The 19,247-nt window shown below is 42.4% G+C and overlaps 1 protein-coding gene across 1 annotated transcript in view; it reads right to left on the bottom strand.

The window, feature by feature from the left end:
* The window catches only part of IGF2R (insulin like growth factor 2 receptor), a 294,611-nt gene that overhangs the window by 31,712 nt on the left and 243,652 nt on the right, over positions 1–19,247 (bottom strand). The window contains exons 38-42 of the mRNA XM_082249744.1: positions 14,939–15,140; positions 14,576–14,725; positions 12,983–13,217; positions 6,018–6,151; positions 3,003–3,117 (exon numbers count right to left, since the gene is read on the bottom strand). Coding sequence (XP_082105870.1) covers positions 3,003–3,117; positions 6,018–6,151; positions 12,983–13,217; positions 14,576–14,725; positions 14,939–15,140 — 836 coding nt within the window. The remainder of the gene's footprint in view (positions 1–3,002; positions 3,118–6,017; positions 6,152–12,982; positions 13,218–14,575; positions 14,726–14,938; positions 15,141–19,247) is intronic.

The following is a 19,247-nucleotide window of genomic DNA, read 5'->3' on the forward strand; positions in this document are numbered from 1 at the left end:
TATCAGTATAGATATCCAGCATAATATTTTTCCCCTTTGAAATCGGATGTGTTTTCAAAGTGTTCCTTTAATTTTTTTGAGTAGTGTTTATCATACATACACATTCTCATCGCCACTTTATTAGGTATACCTGCTCAATTGCTAGGTAACACAAATTGCTAATCAGCCACTCAATGCATTTAGGCATCTAGATGTGGTAAATCCGACTTGCTGAAGTTCAAACTGAGCATCAGAATGGGGAACAAAGGGGATTTAGGCGATTTTGAACGTGGTATGGTTGTTGCTGCCAGACAGGCTGATAGAGAATGATCCAAAAAAAAAAATGGAAAATATCTAGTGAGCGGCAGTTGTGTGAACGAAAATGCCTTGTTGATATCAGAGGAGAATGGGAAGACTGGTTTGAGATGTTAGAAAGGTAACGGTAACTCAAATAACCACACGGTACAACCATGGTATGCAGAATACGATCTCTGAACGCACAACACATCGAACCTTGAAGTAGATGGGCTACAGCAGCAGAAGATCACCATGGGTGACAATCCTGTCAGCTAAGAAAAGGAAATGGAGGCTACAATTCGCACAGCCTCATCAAGATTGAACAATAGAAGATTGGAAAATTTGCATGGTCTGAGGAGTCTCGATTTCAGCTGCGACATTCAGATGGTAGGGTCCGAATTTGGCATAAAAAACATAAAAGCAAAGATCCATCATGCCTTATTATCAATGGTTAAGGCTGGTGGTATAATGTTGTGGGGGGGGGGGGGTATTATCTTGACACACTTTGGGCCCTTAGTACCAACTGAGCATAGTTTAAACGCCATGGCCTACCTGAGTATTGTTGCGGACCATGTCCATTCCTTTAAGACTGCAGTGTATCCATTTTCGGACGGCTACTTCCAGCAGGGTAATACACCATGTCACAAAGCTCAAATCATCTCACCACTGGCTTCTTAAACATGACAATGAGTTCACTGTACTCTAATGGCCTCCACAGTCCACCGATCTCAATCCAATAGAGCACCTTTGGGATGTGGTAGAACAGGAGCTTCCCATCATGGATGAGCAGCCGACTAATCTGCAGCAACTGCCTGATACTATCATGTCAATATGTACCAAAATCCCTTAGGAATGTTTACAAAACCTTGTTGAATCTATGCCATGAAGAATGAAGGCATTTCTGAAAGCAAAAGGGGGTCCATTCCGGCGTTAGAAAGGCATACCTAATAAAGTCGCCGGTGTGTGTGTGTACAGTGCCTTGCGAAAGTATTCGGCCCCCTTGAACTTTGCGACCTTTTGCCACATTTCAGGCTTCAAACATAAAGATATAAAACTGTAATTTTTTGTGAAGAATCAACAACAAGTGGGACACAATCATGAAGTGGAATGAAATTGGATATTTCAAACTTTGTTAACAAATAAAAAACGGAAAAAATTGGGCGTGCAAAATTATTCCGCCCCTTTACTTTCAGTGCAGCAAACTCTCTCCAGAAGTTCAGTGAGGATCTCTGAATGATCCAATGTTGACCTAAATGACTAATGATGATAAATAGAATCCACCTGTGTGTAATCAAGTCTCCGTATAAATGCACCTGCACTCTGATAGTCTCAGAGGTCCATTTAAAGCGCAGAGAGCATCATGAAGAACAAGGAACACACCAGGCAGGTCCGAGATACTGTTGTGGAGAAGTTTAAAGCTGGATTTGGATACAAAAAGATTTCCCAAGCTTTAAACATCCCAAGGAGCACTGTGCAAGCGATAATATTGAAATGGAAGAAGTATCAGACCACTGCAAATCTACGAAGACCTGGCCGTCCCTCGAAATTTTCAGCTCATACAAGGAGAAGACTGATCAGAGATGCAGCCAAGAGGCCCATGATCACTCTGGATGAACTGCAGAGATCTACAGCTGAGGTGGGAGACTCTGTCCATAGGACAACAATCAGTCGTATACTGCAGAAATCTGGCCTTTATGGAAGAGTGGCAAGAAGAAAGCCATTTCTTAAAGATATCCATAAAAAGTGTCGTTTAAAGTTTGCCACAAGCCAGCTGGAAGACACACCAAACATGTGGAAGAAGGTGCTCTGGTCAAAATCAAACTTTTTGGCAACAATGCAAAACGTTATGTTTGGCGTAAAAGCAACACAGCTCATCACCCTGAACACACCATCCCCACTGTCAAACATGGTGGTGGTGGCATCATGGTTTGGGCCTGCTTTTCTTCAGCAGGGACAGGGAAGATGGTTAAATTTGATGGGAAGATGGATGGAGCCAAATACAGGACCATTCTGGAAGAAAACCTGATGGAGTCTGCAAAAGACCTGAGACTGGGACGGAGATTTGTCTTCCAACAAGACAATGATCCACAACATAAAGCAAAATCTACAATGGAATAGTTCACAAATAAACATATCCAGGTATTAGAATGGCCAAGTCAAAGTCCAGACCTGAATCCAATCAAGAATCTGTGGAAAGAACTGAAAACTGCAGTTCACAAACGCTCTCCATCCAACCTCACTGAGCTCGAGCTGTTTTGCAAGGAGGAATGGGCAAAAATTTCAGTCTCTCGATGTGTAAAACTGATAGAGACATACCCCAAGCGACTTACAGATGTAATCGCAGCAAAAGGTGGCGCTACAAAGTATTAACTTATGGGGGCTGAATAATTTTGCACGCCCAATTTTTCAGTTTTTTGTTAACAAAGTTTGAAATATCCAATAAATTTCGTTCCACTTCATGATTTTGTCCCACTTGTTGTTGATTCTTCACAGAAAATTACAGTTTTATATCTTTATGTTTGAAGCCTGAAATGTGGCAAAAGGTCGCAAAGTTCAAGGGGGCCGAATACTTTCGCAAGGCACTGTACATATATATATATATATATATATATATATATATATGTCACATGCACACAAATGTATTGCTTGAATGTATGTAGCAGCTGATTCGGGGTATTTAATTAAACAGAGGGTAGAGTTGATAGAATAATTTTCATGCCACTTACTGCTTCATCTTAGGTTTTCCAGTTACATTCGCACACGTCAGCTCTATTATGGTAGAAAATCTTTTGTTGTTTCCACAAGAGTCTCCCCCGGAATAAGTGACTGACACTACATTACCTAGAAAAAGGCAAGGGTTGTATTTAATGGGTTTGCTAAAAATAACTTCGGAGTAATTACAGTTTAAGTTCAGCCGACCCTCTTTTTCTTGTTTTGGATAGAGTGCAGAAATATTAGAACTTCAGTCAGGTTTCCATCCCTGTTTATGTCCCCAAAATTCACCCTATTTGTCCTCATGATATTGTTCCCCAATACAGAAAGTGAGGATATTGTTCCCCAATACAGAAAGTGATGGGAAACCCTAAATGTTTATAGTTGTCACCAGCACAAGAGGTTACAGTTATTCTTCCAATGAAGACACAAGTGCCAGTGAAAGTTTGGCTATAGAAGAGAAGATGTTGAAAGTACTGTAACCCATTAACCTCTCCTATGGTAATCATCAGTGACCTGCTATCTATCCAACCATGGGTCAGAACCCATCCCTGTCAACATTCGAGCCATGGGTCTCCGCCTATTTTTTTGCATTATTGCATGTTGCTTTTAAACCACAAGTAATGCAGGAGCTAAGCAGGGGGATTTATAACTAGATCATGGGAGATTGGTCTCTTTTGATTACCAAATTACTCTGCTATGAAATGTTCTAGGAGCAGTGGTCTCCAAACTATGGTCTGGGGGCAGGATGTGGCCTTTTGCTTGTCTTTATCTGGCGCTTGAGACACTATTCCTCTCACCAATACAAGGCACTATATCTCCTACTGACACCAACAGAGCATAATTCCTGTTACCAACAAAAGAACACCAGTTCTACCACTGATCCCCAACAATGGGGCAATATTCCTCCGACTCATAACCAATGGCAAGACACTATTCCTCTGACTCCAATTATCGATAGGGCACTATTCCTTTCCCTGATACCAACAATGTGGCAATAGTCTTCCCACCAATACCATGATGGGGCATTGTTTACTCCTATTGACGCCAGAGCTTTTTTGGATTTTACTGGCTACAGTCTGGCCCCCTCAAAGCCTAAAGGACAGTAAACTGGCTCTTTGTTTAGAGAGTTTGGACACCCCTGCTCCAGATAAATTATCCTATCAGGAACAAACATTTAAATATCTATGCCAAGTATTTAGCAAAGCAAAAGGAAGGCTTCCAATAGGGGAACCTCACCTCAGCGCTTGCTAGTCAGTTTGAAAATGCTGTTATTTCCTTGTTGTGAATAAATAAATATATGCAATTGTGCAATATAGTAGAGCACTGACATTCACAGACATGGAATGGCATGGCATGATGGGAATTGTAGTTCCTGAACAACTGGAGGGGCCATAGTTTGAAGACCCCTGCAATAGGGGAACCTCCCCCCAGCGCTTGCTAGTCGGTTTTGTAAATACTGTTGTTTTTTTAATGATGAAGACCGCTCTGCAAGTGTCCAATATGCAGTCTTATAAAGTGCAGGTGATCCTCAGCTGACTGCTGGGCTGCCTCTTTTGCTTAATGCATGATCCACACGTGAATAGATAAAAACATAAAAACTAACTTTGGTTATTGGTTTTATTGCACATTGTGCAGGGCCAGATCCTATTAATATTTATTTCTATATATTTATTTTTCATTTGTGCACAGAGCACTTTTTTTGGCAATATATTGTGGAATTTGCACAAAATCATTAAAAAATGCACTAACCTGTTTTTGCACATTTGTGATATGCTGTATTTATTATAAAAATTGCACATTTCAAAATGCATTAATTTATTTTGCACATCAGTGGTTGTTTACATATACCTTTGCTGTATTGCACAATTGCACATATTTATTGATTCACAACATACAACAGCATTTACAAAACTGACTAGCAAGCGCTGAGGGGAGGTTCCCCTATTGCAGGGGTCTTCAAACTATGGCCCCTCCAGCTGTTCAGGAACTACAATTCCCATCATGCCATGCCATGTCTGTGAATGTCAGTGCTCTACAATGCCTCATGGGATGTGTAGTTCCACAACAGCTGGAGGGCTGTAGTTTGAGGATCCCTGCCCTATTGGAAGCCTTCCTTTCTTTACCATTATTTATCCCCCAGCTGCTGTCCAATTAGACCCAACATAAGGGAAAAATTATCAGATAGGCCCACACATCCAGAGGCGCGAGGACATACCCCCACAAGGATAATATACACAAGTATTTAATTGGGACTGCATACAAGGTATTTCTTTTTTCAAAAGGGTTAAATTTTTTCCCAAAATGATCACAACGGAATTGCTAGAGGAAGAATCTTGTGATCATTTTGGGAAAAAATGTAACCCTTTTGAAAAAAGAAATACCTTGTATGCAGTCCCAATTAAATACTTGTGTATATTATCCTTGTGGGGGTATGTCCTCGCGCCTCTGGATGTGTGGGCCTATCTGATAATTTTTCCCTTATGTTGGGTCTAATTGGACAGCAGCTGGGGGATAAATAATGGTAAAGAAAGGAAGGCTTCCAATAGGGCAGGGATCCTCAAACTACAGCCCTCCAGCTGTTCAGGAACTACAATTCCCATCATGCCATGCCATGTCTGTGAATGTCAGTGCTCTACAATGCCTCATGGGATGTGTAGTTCCACAACAGCTGGAGGGCTGTAGTTTGAGGATCCCTGCCCTATTGGAAGCCTTCCTTTCTTTACCATTATTTATCCCCCAGCTGCTGTCCAATTAGACCCAACATAAGGGAAAAATTATCAGATAGGCCCACACATCCAGAGGCGCGAGGACATACCCCCACAAGGATAATATACACAAGTATTTAATTGGGACTGCATACAAGGTATTTCTTTTTTCAAAAGGGTTACATTTTTTCCCAAAATGATCACAAGATTCTTCCTCTAGCAATTCCGTCCGTTAAATTAAAACCATAAGTACAATTAGTAGCATTATTATCTACAAATACGTTTTGAAAAGGACAGAAGAAATGGTCACATTTAACTTACCCTTCACTGTGACCTGCTGTGTGTGAACTTGCCCCAAAACTTGAACTTGCCCGTTCCTCTCCTGGCACACACTAGCACTCTCTGAGCATGCGCTAGGACCCTTATTCACTCTTTGACAAAGATTTAAATAATACCTGTACATCAAACAATACAAAGTAAAATGTAAATTAAAGTATAAGGAAAAAGACTAAAGTAGGAGCATCACTAATAAATTGGTGAAAAGAAAAAAAAATGGAAAATAAACACATCTTCCAAAATGCATATAAAACAAGCTTGCTAGTTCTCTAGAGGGATGGGGGACCTGTGTCCACATAATCATCATTACAGGGATTTTAAACCTCTTTAAAAGCAATGCAAACTTTCAGTGCTTTATTCAGTTTGACTCTTTTTCAGCCAAGCATGAATCCTTTTATGTGCTATCATCTGATATCATAAAGAATTTCCAGCTTCCTAATGACATAACAAAACGTGGGTCAGTAAAGACAAAGAAATGCCGCTCTAGGTGAGTGTCCGACTCTCACATGTTGTGAATTGGAACCCAGGGTGCTGCACAGCTCATCTGTGAGATTCAGAGACATGCAAAAATCCAGAATATTGCTGCACTCCTTCGTATCCTAATTGAAGCAATAAAAATCACACCACAGGAATGACAGGAACATAAAAGGTAACGCATTTCGCGCTAAAGTCAGCGCTTACTCAAACCTTATGTATGTAAGATACAAGAGAGCATGGCATGGCAATTGAAAAATGAAGATCTTTTAATAAATAAACATCAAAGCTCAAACTGAATAGTTGTACAGATTAGTGCTTGGTGTATGATCATATGATACTAAAAACAAATCCTGTTATAGGTGAAAAATATAATCGAATCACTAAAAATTATAAATATATAAGTAGCCAAAAAAAATTCAATCTACAAAACAGCAAAAAATTGTCCCAAATTGTATAAAGTGATCCAGTGCTCAAAATCGATAGTGCTGTCCTTAGTGACAAGTAGATCTTCACATTCAAAAGTGCAAGTGCTCTAGCGTGATTTGCCGTGATATCAAATCCTTGGTAATTAGGTGAAATGAATCACTTACCAGATTAGGTGGGTTCTACAGTGGGTACGGAAAGTATTCAGACCCCCTTAAATTTTTCACTCTTTGTTATATTGCAGCCATTTGCTAAAATCATTTAAGTTCATTCTTCTTCCTCATGAATGTACACATAGCACCCCATACTGACAGAAAAACACAGAATTGTTGACATTGCTGCAGATTTATTAAAAAAGAAAAACTGAAATATCACATGGTCCTAAGTATTCAGACCCTTTGCTGTGACACTCATATATTTAACTCAGGTGCTTTCCATTTCTTCTGATCATCCTTGAGATGGTTCTACACCTTCATTTGAGTCCAGCTGTGTTTGATTATACTGATTGGACTTGATTAGGAAAGCCACACACCTGTCTATATAAGACCTTCCAGATCACAATGCATGTCAGAGCAAATGAGAATCATGAGGTCAAAGGAACTGCCTGAAGAGCTCAGAGACAGAATTGTGGCAAGGCACAGATCTGGCCAAGGTTACAAAAAGATTTCTGCTGCACTTAAGGTTCCTAAGAGCACAGTGGCCTCCATAATCCTCAAATGGAAGACGTTTGGGACGACCAGAACCCTTCCTAGAGCTGGCCGTCTGGCCAAACTGAGCTATCGGGGGAGAAGAGCCTTGGTGAGAGAGGTAAAGAAGAACCCAAAGATCACTGTGGCTGAGCTCCAGAGATGCAGTCAGGAGATGGGAGAAAGTTGTAGAAAGTCAACCATCACTGCAGCCCTCCACCAGTCGGGGGGCTTTATGGCAGAGTGGCCCGACAGAAGCCTCTCCTCAGTGTAAGACACATGAAAGCCCGCATGGAGTTTGCTAAAAAACACCTGAAGGACTCCAAGATGGTGAGAAATAAGATTCTCTGGTCTGATGAGACCAAAATAGAACTTTTTGGCCTTAATTCTAAGCGGTATGTGTGGAGAAAACCAGGCACTGCTCATCACCTGTCCAATACAGTCCCAACAGTGAAGCATGGTGGTGTTTTTCAGCTGCAGGGACAGGACGACTGGTTGCAATCGAGGGAAAGATGAATGCGGCCAAGTACAGGGATATCCTGGACAAAAACCTTCTCCAGAGTGCTCTGGACCTCAGACTGGGCCGAAGGTTTACCTTCCAACAAGACAATGACCCTAAGCACATAGCTAAAATAACGAAGGAGTGGCTTCACAACAACTCCGTGACTGTTCTTGAATGGCCCAGCCAGAGCCCTGACTTAAACCCAATTGAGCATCTCTGGAGAGACCTAAAAATGGCTGTCCACCAACGTTTAACATCCAACCTGACAGAACTGGAGAGGATCTGCAAGGAGGAATGGCAGAGGATCCCCAAATCCAGGTGTGAAAGACTTGTTGCATCTTTCCCAAAAAGACTCCTGGTTGTATTAGATCAAAAGGGGGCTTCTACTAAATACTGAGCAAAGGGTCTGAATACTTAGGACCATGTGATATTTCAGTTTTTCTTTTTTAATAAATCTGCAACAATGTCAACAATTCTGTGTTTTTCTGTCAGTATGGGGTGCTATGTGTACATTCATGAGGAAGAAGAATGAACTTAAATGATTTTAGCAAATGGCTGCAATATAACAAAGAGTGAAAAATTTAAGGGGGTCTGAATACTTTCTGTACCCACTGTATGTACCGTATGGTACTAGAACCAATCTCGCTTAAAAAGCTCTGAAGACGTCACCGGAAGTGACGAAACGCGCCAGTTAGGACCACACAGCGTCATTACGTCACGTTGAGGTGGAGCGCAAACCGGAAGCGAGCCCAGTCGCTCTGTGAGGAGGACGAACAGCCCGCACCGCTAGACCACCAGTGATATTTTAAAGATTTTAAACTTGTTTTACCCGTTAAATGGTAAATAAAGGTCCTTCTTAAATCTATTACACCATCTGGAGCCTTTTTCTTATCTCCTATATACACCACCACCGATCGAGTACCCTGGGATCTGAAGGAACCTTCAGCAGTTCAGAGGATCGAGCAAAGGGGAAATCGATCGAGCCCAGGGGGCTATTTACGCGAGATTGGTTCTAGTACCATACGGTACATAGAACCCACCTAATCTGGTAAGTGATTCATTTCACCTAATCACCAAGGATTTGATATCCCGGCAAATCACGCTAGAGCACTTGCACTTTTGAATGTGAAGATCTACTTGTCACTAAGGACAGCACTATCGATTTTGAGCACTGGATCACTTTATACAATTTGGGACAATTTTTTGCTGTTTTGTAGATTGTGGACTTAATCATTTTTTTTGGCTACGTATGTATTTATAATTTTTAGTGATTTTATTATATTTTTCACCTATAACAGGATTTGTTTTTAGTATCACATGATCATACACCAAGCACTACTCTGCACAACTATTCAGTTTGAGCTTTGATGTTTATTTATTGAAAGAGCTTCTACACTGATAATAAACTTACCTAATTAGAGGGTAAAACAGATACAGGCATCCTTAGAATTTAGCAAGCGCTGTATTTGGCCTTTTAAAGACCATATATATATATATATATATATATATATATATATATATATATATATACACACAATATCTTATTTATACAGCAGCTGCAGAGAAAATAGATTTTTAGGCTAAGAGTTTTAATATTTTAATAATTTTTTAATACAAAAAATACCTTTTTAGTTCCGTTGGCGTGAGGCATATACTTTGGAATATATATTTTCCAGAATTGAAAAATGAACCAATAAATCAATTAAAGATGCACTCCCCCTACAATAATGAGAGCCTATGCTCCTTGCCTTCCCATACTAACATGTCATATAACACATACATCAAAAAACAAAAAAAAAAATCACAAACAAAAGCCACACAAATCTCCTCTAACCCATCACCACCCATCAATACAGATCCAGTAGCCACTGCTGGATGACCATGCAGGAAAGCACAGGGAAGGACATAGCCAACTACAGCAGGACACCCTCAAAAACTAAATGCACATAATTTCACAATATGAGGGATACGCAGAATGTCGTTTCCGGCGTGCCATCTGTGTCCAGGCTGTAGAGAAGGTGGGTACTCCCAGACGTGAGGGCGACAGGTTTAGGTCTCTCTGTAAACACAAGGTTTATTGGAGCTTTCATTTGTGCACTAGAGTTCCACAGGGGTTAAACTATGAGTGACGCCTTACACATTTTTATGAAGAAGGGGGCTGTTGGCGCCATCTGGAGGGTGTGTTGTTCTGTATCCTTGTATGGTGGTGTGATATATATATATATATATATATACAGTGGGTACGGAAAGTATTCAGACCCCCTTAAATTTTTCACTCTTTGTTATATTGCAGCCATTTGCTAAAATCATTTAAGTTCATTCTTCTTCCTCATGAATGTACACATAGCACCCCATACTGACAGAAAAACACAGAATTGTTGACATTGTTGCAGATTTATTAAAAAAGAAAAACTGAAATATCACATGGTCCGAAGTATTCAGACCCTTTGCTCAGTATTTAGTAGAAGCCCCCTATTGATCTAATACAGCCAGGAGTCTTTTTGGGAAAGATGCAACAAGTCTTTCACACCTGGATTTGGGGATCCTCTGCCATTCCTCCTTGCAGATCCTCTCCAGTTCTGTCAGGTTGGATGGTAAACGTTGGTGGACAGCCATTTTTAGGTCTCTCCAGAGATGCTCAATTGGGTTTAAGTCAGGGCTCTGGCTGGGCCATTCAAGAACAGTCACGGAGTTGTTGTGAAGCCACTCCTTCGTTATTTTAGCTGTGTGCTTATGGTCATTGTCTTGTTGGAAGGTAAACCTTCGGCCCAGTCTGAGGTCCAGAGCACTCTGGAGAAGGTTTTTGTCCAGGATATCCCTGTACTTGGCCGCATTCATCTTTCCCTCGATTGCAACCAGTCGTTCTGTCCCTGCAGCTGAAAAACACCCCCACAGCATGATGCTTCCACCACCATGCTTCACTGTTGGGACTGTATTGGACAGGTGATGAGCAGTGCCTGGTTTTCTCCACACATACCGCTTAGAATTAAGGCCAAAAAGTTCTATTTTGGTCTCATCAGACCAGAGAATCTTATTTCTCACCATCTTGGAGTCCTTCAGGTGTTTTTTAGCAAACTCCATGCGGGCTTTCATGTGTCTTACACTGAGGAGAGGCTTCTGTCGGGCCACTCTGCCATAAAGCCCCCCGACTGGTGGAGGGCTGCAGTGATGGTTGACTTTCTACAACTTTCTCCCATCTCCTGACTGCATCTCTGGAGCTCAGCCACAGTGATCTTTGGGTTCTTCTTTACCTCTCTCACCAAGGCTCTTCTCCCCCGATAGCTCAGTTTGGCCGGACGGCCAGCTCTAGGAAGGGTTCTGGTCGTCCCAAACGTCTTCCATTTGAGGATTATGGAGGCCACTGTGCTCTTAGGAACCTTAAGTGCAGCAGAAATCTTTTTGTAACCTTGGCCAGATCTGTGCCTTGCCACAATTCTGTCTCTGAGCTCTTCAGGCAGTTCCTTTGACCTCATGATTCTCATTTGCTCTGACATGCATTGTGATCTGGAAGGTCTTATATAGACAGGTGTGTGGCTTTCCTAATCAAGTCCAATCAGTATAATCAAACACAGCTGGACTCAAATGAAGGTGTAGAACCATCTCAAGGATGATCAGAAGAAATGGAAAGCACCTGAGTTAAATATATGAGTGTCACAGCAAAGGGTCTGAATACTTAGGACCATGTGATATTTCAGTTTTTCTTTTTTAATAAATCTGCAACAATGTCAAAAATTCAGTGTTTTTCTGTCAGTATGGGGTGCTATGTGTACATTCATGAGGAAGAAGAATGAACTTAAATTATTTTAGCAAATGGCTGTAATATAACAAAGAGTGAAAAATTTAAGGGGGTCTGAATACTTTCCGTACCCACTGTATGAACACAGTGGCATTTTAGTTTGAATAATTTTATGAACAGCCATTTTGTTATTGACGTTTGTTTATATCCCACCACATTTAACACAATATATTGAGTCAGTATGTAAGTTTGGCATTATATCGGTGTTTGGTTCGTACAGGGATCATTCCTTTTGTGCCCAACTGTAGCATTTCTTTTGTCCAACTGTACATTTTGTGCATAGGGTTCCCAGGGGTGTTTTTTTGTTTGATTATTTTGACCTTTCTTTGATCTTTTATTCATATTTTGTTTTTATTGATTCTTTTGTTTGTTTTTGAATTTTTAGACACTATCTCATCTAACATATTTTGTTGTTTTCAAAACCGTTGTTTCAAGTGGTTATAGGACATCATTGTCTGTTTGGCGTGCTGTGAATGGCTTGCTAGCCACACAGCCTGTTAGAGGAGGAAACATGCGTATCCCTCACATTGTGACATTATGTGCACTTAGCTTGTGAAGGTGTCCTTCTGTCCTTGGCTGACTATCTCCTTCTCTGTGATCTCCTGCACGGTCAACCAGCAGTGGCTGCTGGATCTTTGTTGGTGGGTAATAGGTTGGAGGAGATGTGTGGCTTGTTTTGTTTGTGTTTTTTTGATTTATGTGTTATAGGATATATTAGTATGGGAAGGCAAGGAGCGTAGGCTCTCAGTGTAGTGGGAGTGCATCTTTTATTGATTTACTGGTTAATTGTTCAATTGCCATACCATGCTCACTTGCATCATACATATATATACATATATATATATATATACTACATGCAATGTATAGGAGGTTTGAGTAAGCGCTGACCTTTGCGTGTAACTCGTTACTCTTTATGTTTCGGTCATACCTGTGATGTTATTTTATTGCTTCAATAAAGACACCAAGGAGTGCAGCAATATTCTGGATTTTTGCATGTCTCTGAATATAACAAAACACATTGATAAGGGCATATGGAATTAAATATTTGTAACTTGGAGTGACTTACTTGCTACCATCTGAATCAAAAGACCAAGATCCAGTCAAGGAGGAGAGCACCCTTAAGTCATAAGACTTGTGATCGATAATGAACTTGCAATCTAACTTCCTTGGAAGACATGCCAGCTGCGTTTTCCATTCAAACGTAGCTGAGCACCCCTTGGTGTCAGCGACCAACACAGGTGCTCCTCTTGCAGCATTTTCATCACATTTAAAGAAGATGGTGGAGCGTCTCCTCTCAGATACTGAAAAACAAGGTGACAGGCGTATTACTGTCCATTAGGCAGTGGTCTTAAAAGCAAATTGGGAGCTTTCACCTATGTGCACGTGGAGGCACTTTCTTGCGGGACATTTTTTTTTTTTTTTAACCATTTGGGTAGTGAGAAAGGGTTAGAATCAGTGTCAGATTTGTCTAACCGTCTTTGTCCCCACTGGAGAGATTTGACTCTATTTGTCCTGTAGGCAACCATCTAGAGTTGTTCTCAACAGAAATAAAGTGGGGATCTTCCAGTAGGAACACTTCTTCTGGGGATATTACCCTCGGTTTGTATATATGTACTCACGTTCCTTTCAATCTCCATGACAAAGTGAAGGGAAGGGAAATCTCTCCAACATGACAGACAAAAAATAAAAAGACAGGTTTTAACGCTTCCCTACTCTAGCCAACACTAGAACATAAGTTTCAGGTATACGGTTACTTTAAATATGGGATATAAATATTAAGTAGTCTTATATCCAAGTCAGCTAGTGGAACATTAGACAAATTTTTACATGTAAGCTTTTCATCTCTCTCTATTATTCAACATACAAAAGCCTACAGAGATCAGTAGATAAGCTAAAATGTACACATAGAACTGAATAACTCATCCCTTGTTGGACAGCTGACTCCAAAGTTTCACGCAAAGCTACAAGAAATGCTGACCAGACTAACTGGACACTTTTTATGGATTACGGGAACCCTATTACATGTCTGGGATAGTCCCAGCTCCCATTTTCTTTTTTTAGACAAGACTTTCATTATGGGTACACATTTTAGGGACATTGGGTTATATCAATATCTGTCTGTGTAATCTGGTAATTTTCAGAGTACACCTTGTTAGTACCAGGTTGGACCCCCCTTTTGCCTTCAGAACGGCTTTCATTTTTTGTAGCATAGATTCAACAAGGTGTTCCTCAGAGATTTTGCTCCATGTTGACATGATAGCATCACGCAGTTGCTGCAGATTTGTCGGCTGCACATCCATGATGTAAATCTCCTGCTCCTCTATGTCTTGTGACATTATGGTTTAATTTTCTCAGCTTTATGACTAAGTGTTTTATGGAATTTTCAATCAAATTTGTTTTAATATTGTGTCTTTGTGGTACCTAAAAAAATCCCACTTTTTGGACTTCTTTGGCTGTAACTGCTCATATAGCTTGGTTTTCATCCCACATTTCTGCCCAGGATTAACCTCTCTGTTCCTCAATAAGGAGCCCCAGCTAGGATTACAATTTTCTTTACCGTTACATCAAACTACCCATCAATAAACTATACATTGAGGAAAAAATCCTCATATATATATATATATATATATATATATATATATATAAAAATAAGACATACCTGTTAAACAAAAACCCCATTTGCCATTTTTTTTCTCAAAATCTGAGGAGGTTGGACACCATGGCCGAGATTTATCTTCTGAAATACATGCGCTATAGGTTTTTCCTTTATATGAAAATGGTAGGACACAGACATCACCACTCTCAGTCACTATAATCAAAAAAATTAAAATAACAAAATAATGTATTACAGATAAAGTAACCATGAAATATGTTGAGAACTTGTGAAAGGCAGCAACAATGTATTTGCACGGATTCCTTACCAAATCACTCATTTGGAGCTATACATTAATTACCGAGCATAACTACATATTATGCACGGTAAATATGCTATTAAGTATTAGGAGTTTATAAATGCTTTTACCTGGTGGGCAAAAATCTCCTCCAACATACTGAAGAACCAACATGTCTTCTAAATGGCGATACTCCATTTTCATTGCTTTTGTATTTCCATAGGAAAAGGCCACGTTTCCAGACTGAAGGCACACAGCGCCATCACATTTACCAAATGGTATATTTTCTGCTGCTGAACATACTCCAATGTAGTAGGGGTTTAAACCGGATGTCTGAAAGAAAAAGCAAGTTCATTTTATTCATGTTCATGTGCAGCACTGGATTAAGTAAGTAGGGCAGTTACACTGGTTGTACAACAGCATTGCTGTATGAAGATCCCCAGTATTCAAATAACCAACCTGGGGGACACAATTCTATCTAAGAACTGCCTTCATGGTTGGGTCATTGTAGCTGTGTGAGTACAACTGAAGAAAAAACGCCCAAGAGAAAAAAAAAATGCCAAAAATGGTACCGACTGAAGAGTTGCACAGGGTAAGGTAGATGTTAGAAAATTAGAAACAGGCAAGCAAGCAGGGTCTGTTTGAGATTGCTGCCATAGACAAGTGCCATCATTGTGTCACTCCCCTCTCTTCGCTGTGTGCTTTCATTCACAACCAGTTATGCATTTGTCTCATTGTGAACAGCACTGTCAAACAGTGGCAGGGTAGGAAGGGAAGTGTGCTGTAGACAAGGCTAACTTGCCAACCACAGCTTAGATCTGATTAGGACCAAGTGCTACATGCACTTTGCCCTCTGGGGGAATCAACAGGGATTTTCAAGTTCTGGCAAAAGTATCTTTTTACAATGTAGGTTTGATTTAAAGACCATGTTTGAAAAGCCAATCTTTAATTTACCTATGCCCCCTTTCCTAGCAACACATACTTTTCTTTTTCTCTCCAGCTGTTCTCTATAGCTGTTCGGGTCAAAGTTACCAAAGGTCTTGTACTTAAAGCGGAACTACACTGCATCTAAACACCACAAACCAAAAACGCTATGTTATTAATTTTTAATATTCAAAGAAAACTCCCCCATCCATCCATGTCTCTATACTTTATTTTCTTGAGAAATGTCTTTGAAAAGCACCCCCCTAGCACTTCTGGCCTTGGCCGTCTTGAGTGAGAGTAAATTATTTATGTAGTCTTTACTTCCTGAAATCGGTCTGCCCTTAGCCCAAGCATGCATGCAGGAGAGAGTGTGCTTAGCTGAGAAAATATCTCCCCCTCTCCTCCTGAAGACTCCTGGGATGTATGACCTCATTTGCCTAGGCCTGGAAACCAGGAAGTGAATAAAAAAAATTAAAAAAAGTTTAAAACAAGTAAATAGGATATACTTTATTTACTAATGCTAGCAGAATGAGGATTTAAAATAATCAATGTTGATTGGGAGAGTGAAGAACCACTTTAAGGAATAGATGAGCTTTTGACTCCATGTGACAGCATTGATGGTTGGTGAATGGGCCATTGTTGTCACAAAGGTTTGGGAGAGTCTTCAGACCTGTGTAAGCTCCCACTGAGGAGATCTGGGGCATGGATAAAACAATTTTTGTAAAATTCCTTTCTCTGAGTCCTCCAACAGTCGCCGCCCCTCATTAAGTCATCACTAATGGGTATTGACTTCCGCTCCGCAGGAGTAGCTAGGCATAAGACTTGTTAGATACAAAAGCTTTTAGTATAAACACACCCATGGGGGCTGTCCCACTGGTCAATACCCCCCTGCAGTAAGCCATCCCAACTCAATTTGGTAACATAGCAGTAAGGGTACAATAAAAAACCCCAAAAGAGGGGCGGGGGCGGCGACTGTCGGAGGACTCAGAGAAAGGAATTTTACGGTAAGATTTTACAAAAATTCAGTTTTCTCTTACGTCCTCCGACAGTCGCCGCCCCTCATCAATTCATCACTAATGGGATGTCCCAAAGCAGTATAGACCTGAGGGGTGGGAGACGCAACCGCATAAAAAGCACGCAGTACCCACATCAGAGAAAGGAACCTTACACACACAGTAAGAGAACCTTCTGGGCAACAGAAAAAAGGCTCAACAGGAGCAACGCCCAGGAAAGCAAATAAACCAGGGGATAAACTACCCCAACAGCCAGGCACCCACAAAAAAACAAGGGTCCCCTATGGCACTGCCGCACAGAGAACTTTGCGGCCAAAGGAGGCATCAGCTGATGCCAGAACATCAATCTTATAGAATTTGGCAAAGGTGTGCACCGACGACCAAGTCGCAGCCTTGCACACCTGGGCCACCGAAGCCTGATGCCAGAAGGCCCAGGACGTACTCATCGATCTGGTAGAGTGTGCCTTAACAGGGAAGGGTGGAACCCGTTCCTTCAAAGCATAGGCCTGGACAATCGTCTGTCTGATCCATCTGATCCATTTGGCAATGGTCACCGCAGACGCAGCCATGCCCTTCCGAGGTCCCTCAGGAAGGACAAAGAGGGAATCCGATTTTCGAAAGGATTCAGTGGACGACAGGTAAACCTTGACCGACCGGACAACATCCAAGGAATGCAAGGCAACCTCCTTAGGATGCTTAGGCTTCGCACAGAGCGAAGGCAAAACAATGTCCTCATTAAGGTGAAACTCAGACACCACTTTCGATAGAAAAGAAGGGACAGGTCGCAAGACTACCTTATCCTTGTGAACCACCAGGTAGGGAGAGCGGCACGACAGAGCTGCCAACTCCGACACCCTGCGAGCCGAAGTGATCGCCACAAGAAAGGCAACCTTCTTGGACAGTAGAGGCAACAATATCTCCCTAATGTTCTCAAAGGGAGACCGTTGGAACACGGACAGAACCAGGTTCAAGTCCCATGGAGGCAAAGGCTCCCTCCGGGGAGGAGCCAAATGTCGCACACCTTGAATGAAGGTGCGAATCAAGGAATGAGACGCCACAGGGCGCTGAAAAAGAACAGCCAGTGCAGACACCTGACCCTTGATGGTGGCCAGTGCCAGGCGTGGTCCACACCAGTCTGAAGGAAAGCCAACACTCTCGTCACCGAGTACGAGCGAGGAGAAAACCCCCTGGACTCACACCAGGCAAAATAAGCTTTCCAAGTACGGTAATAAATCTTACCAGACGAGGCTTTTTAGCCTTGATCAAAGTAGGAATGACCTCCGGGGAGAGACCCCTGTCTTTCAGGATCTGGCTTTCAACAGCCAGGCCGTTAAAGCCAGCGACTGTAAAGCAGGATGGAAGATCGGTCCCTGAGACAGCAGATCTTCCCGCAGCGGGAGCCGCGAAGGAGGCTCGACTGCCAGGTGAACTATGTCCGAGTACCAGGACCGGCGTGGCCAGTCCGGCGCCACCAGAATCACCAAAATCGGTTCCGAGGCCAACCTGCGAAGGAACGTGGACAACAACTGAATCGGAGGAAAGGCATACATCAGGCGATACCGATGCCAAGGGGCCACCAGCGCATTCGAGGCGTCTGCCCGAGGATCGCGCATTTTTGTCACGAACCTTTCCACCTTGTTTAGCCGAGACGCAGACAGATCCACGTCTGGGGATCCCCACTTCGCACACAGCATGTGAAAAGACCTCCGGGTGCAGGGACCATTCCCCCTGGTCCAGGGTCTGGCGGCTAAGATAATCCGCCTGCTAATTCTCCACAGCCAGAATGTGAACTGCCGAAATCGCCGGGACATGAGTCTCGGCCCAAGACAGAATGTCGGACACCTCCCGGGCCGCCCGGGAACTTCTGGTGCCCCCTTGGTGGTTTACGTAAGCCACCGCGGTAGCATTGTCCGTCTGTACCCGTACAGGACGGCCCCGAAGTCGGTCCGACCACTGGAAGAGACAGAGCTTGATCGCCCTCAATTCCAACACATTGATCGGAAGGGAGGATTCCTCCTCCGACCAGGTGCCCTGGGCAGACAGGTTGCCCAGGACACCGCCCCAGCCCGATAGGCTGGCATCCGTGGTAATGACCGTCCACAACAGCGGGCGGAAGGGACTTGCCATCCGACACAGCCGGGGACTGAAGCCACCCCAGAAGATTCATTCTGGTCTGGCAACACAATGAGACCATCAGATCCAAAAACTGAGGTAGCCTGTCCCACCTGGCCAGGACCTCCGCTTGGAGAGGCCGTGTGTGGAACTGAGCAAAGGGTATCGCCTTAAAGGCCGATACCATCAACCCCAGGCATCGCATACAGGCCCTGAGTGACGAGGATTCGTTGTCCCTGAGGGACCTGACCTCGTCCTGAAGAGTCCGGAGTTTTTCCCCCGGCAGAAAAAACCTTGGCTTGAGCCGAGTCCAGAATCATTCCCAGGTAGGGAAGACGAACTGAAGGAGACAAGGTCGACTTCTGAATGTTGATGGTCCAACCGAACTTCT

The sequence above is a fragment of the Pelophylax lessonae genome (genome assembly GCF_965119305.1).
Source record: "Pelophylax lessonae genome assembly, chromosome: 3".
NCBI lineage: Eukaryota > Metazoa > Chordata > Amphibia > Anura > Ranidae > Pelophylax > Pelophylax lessonae.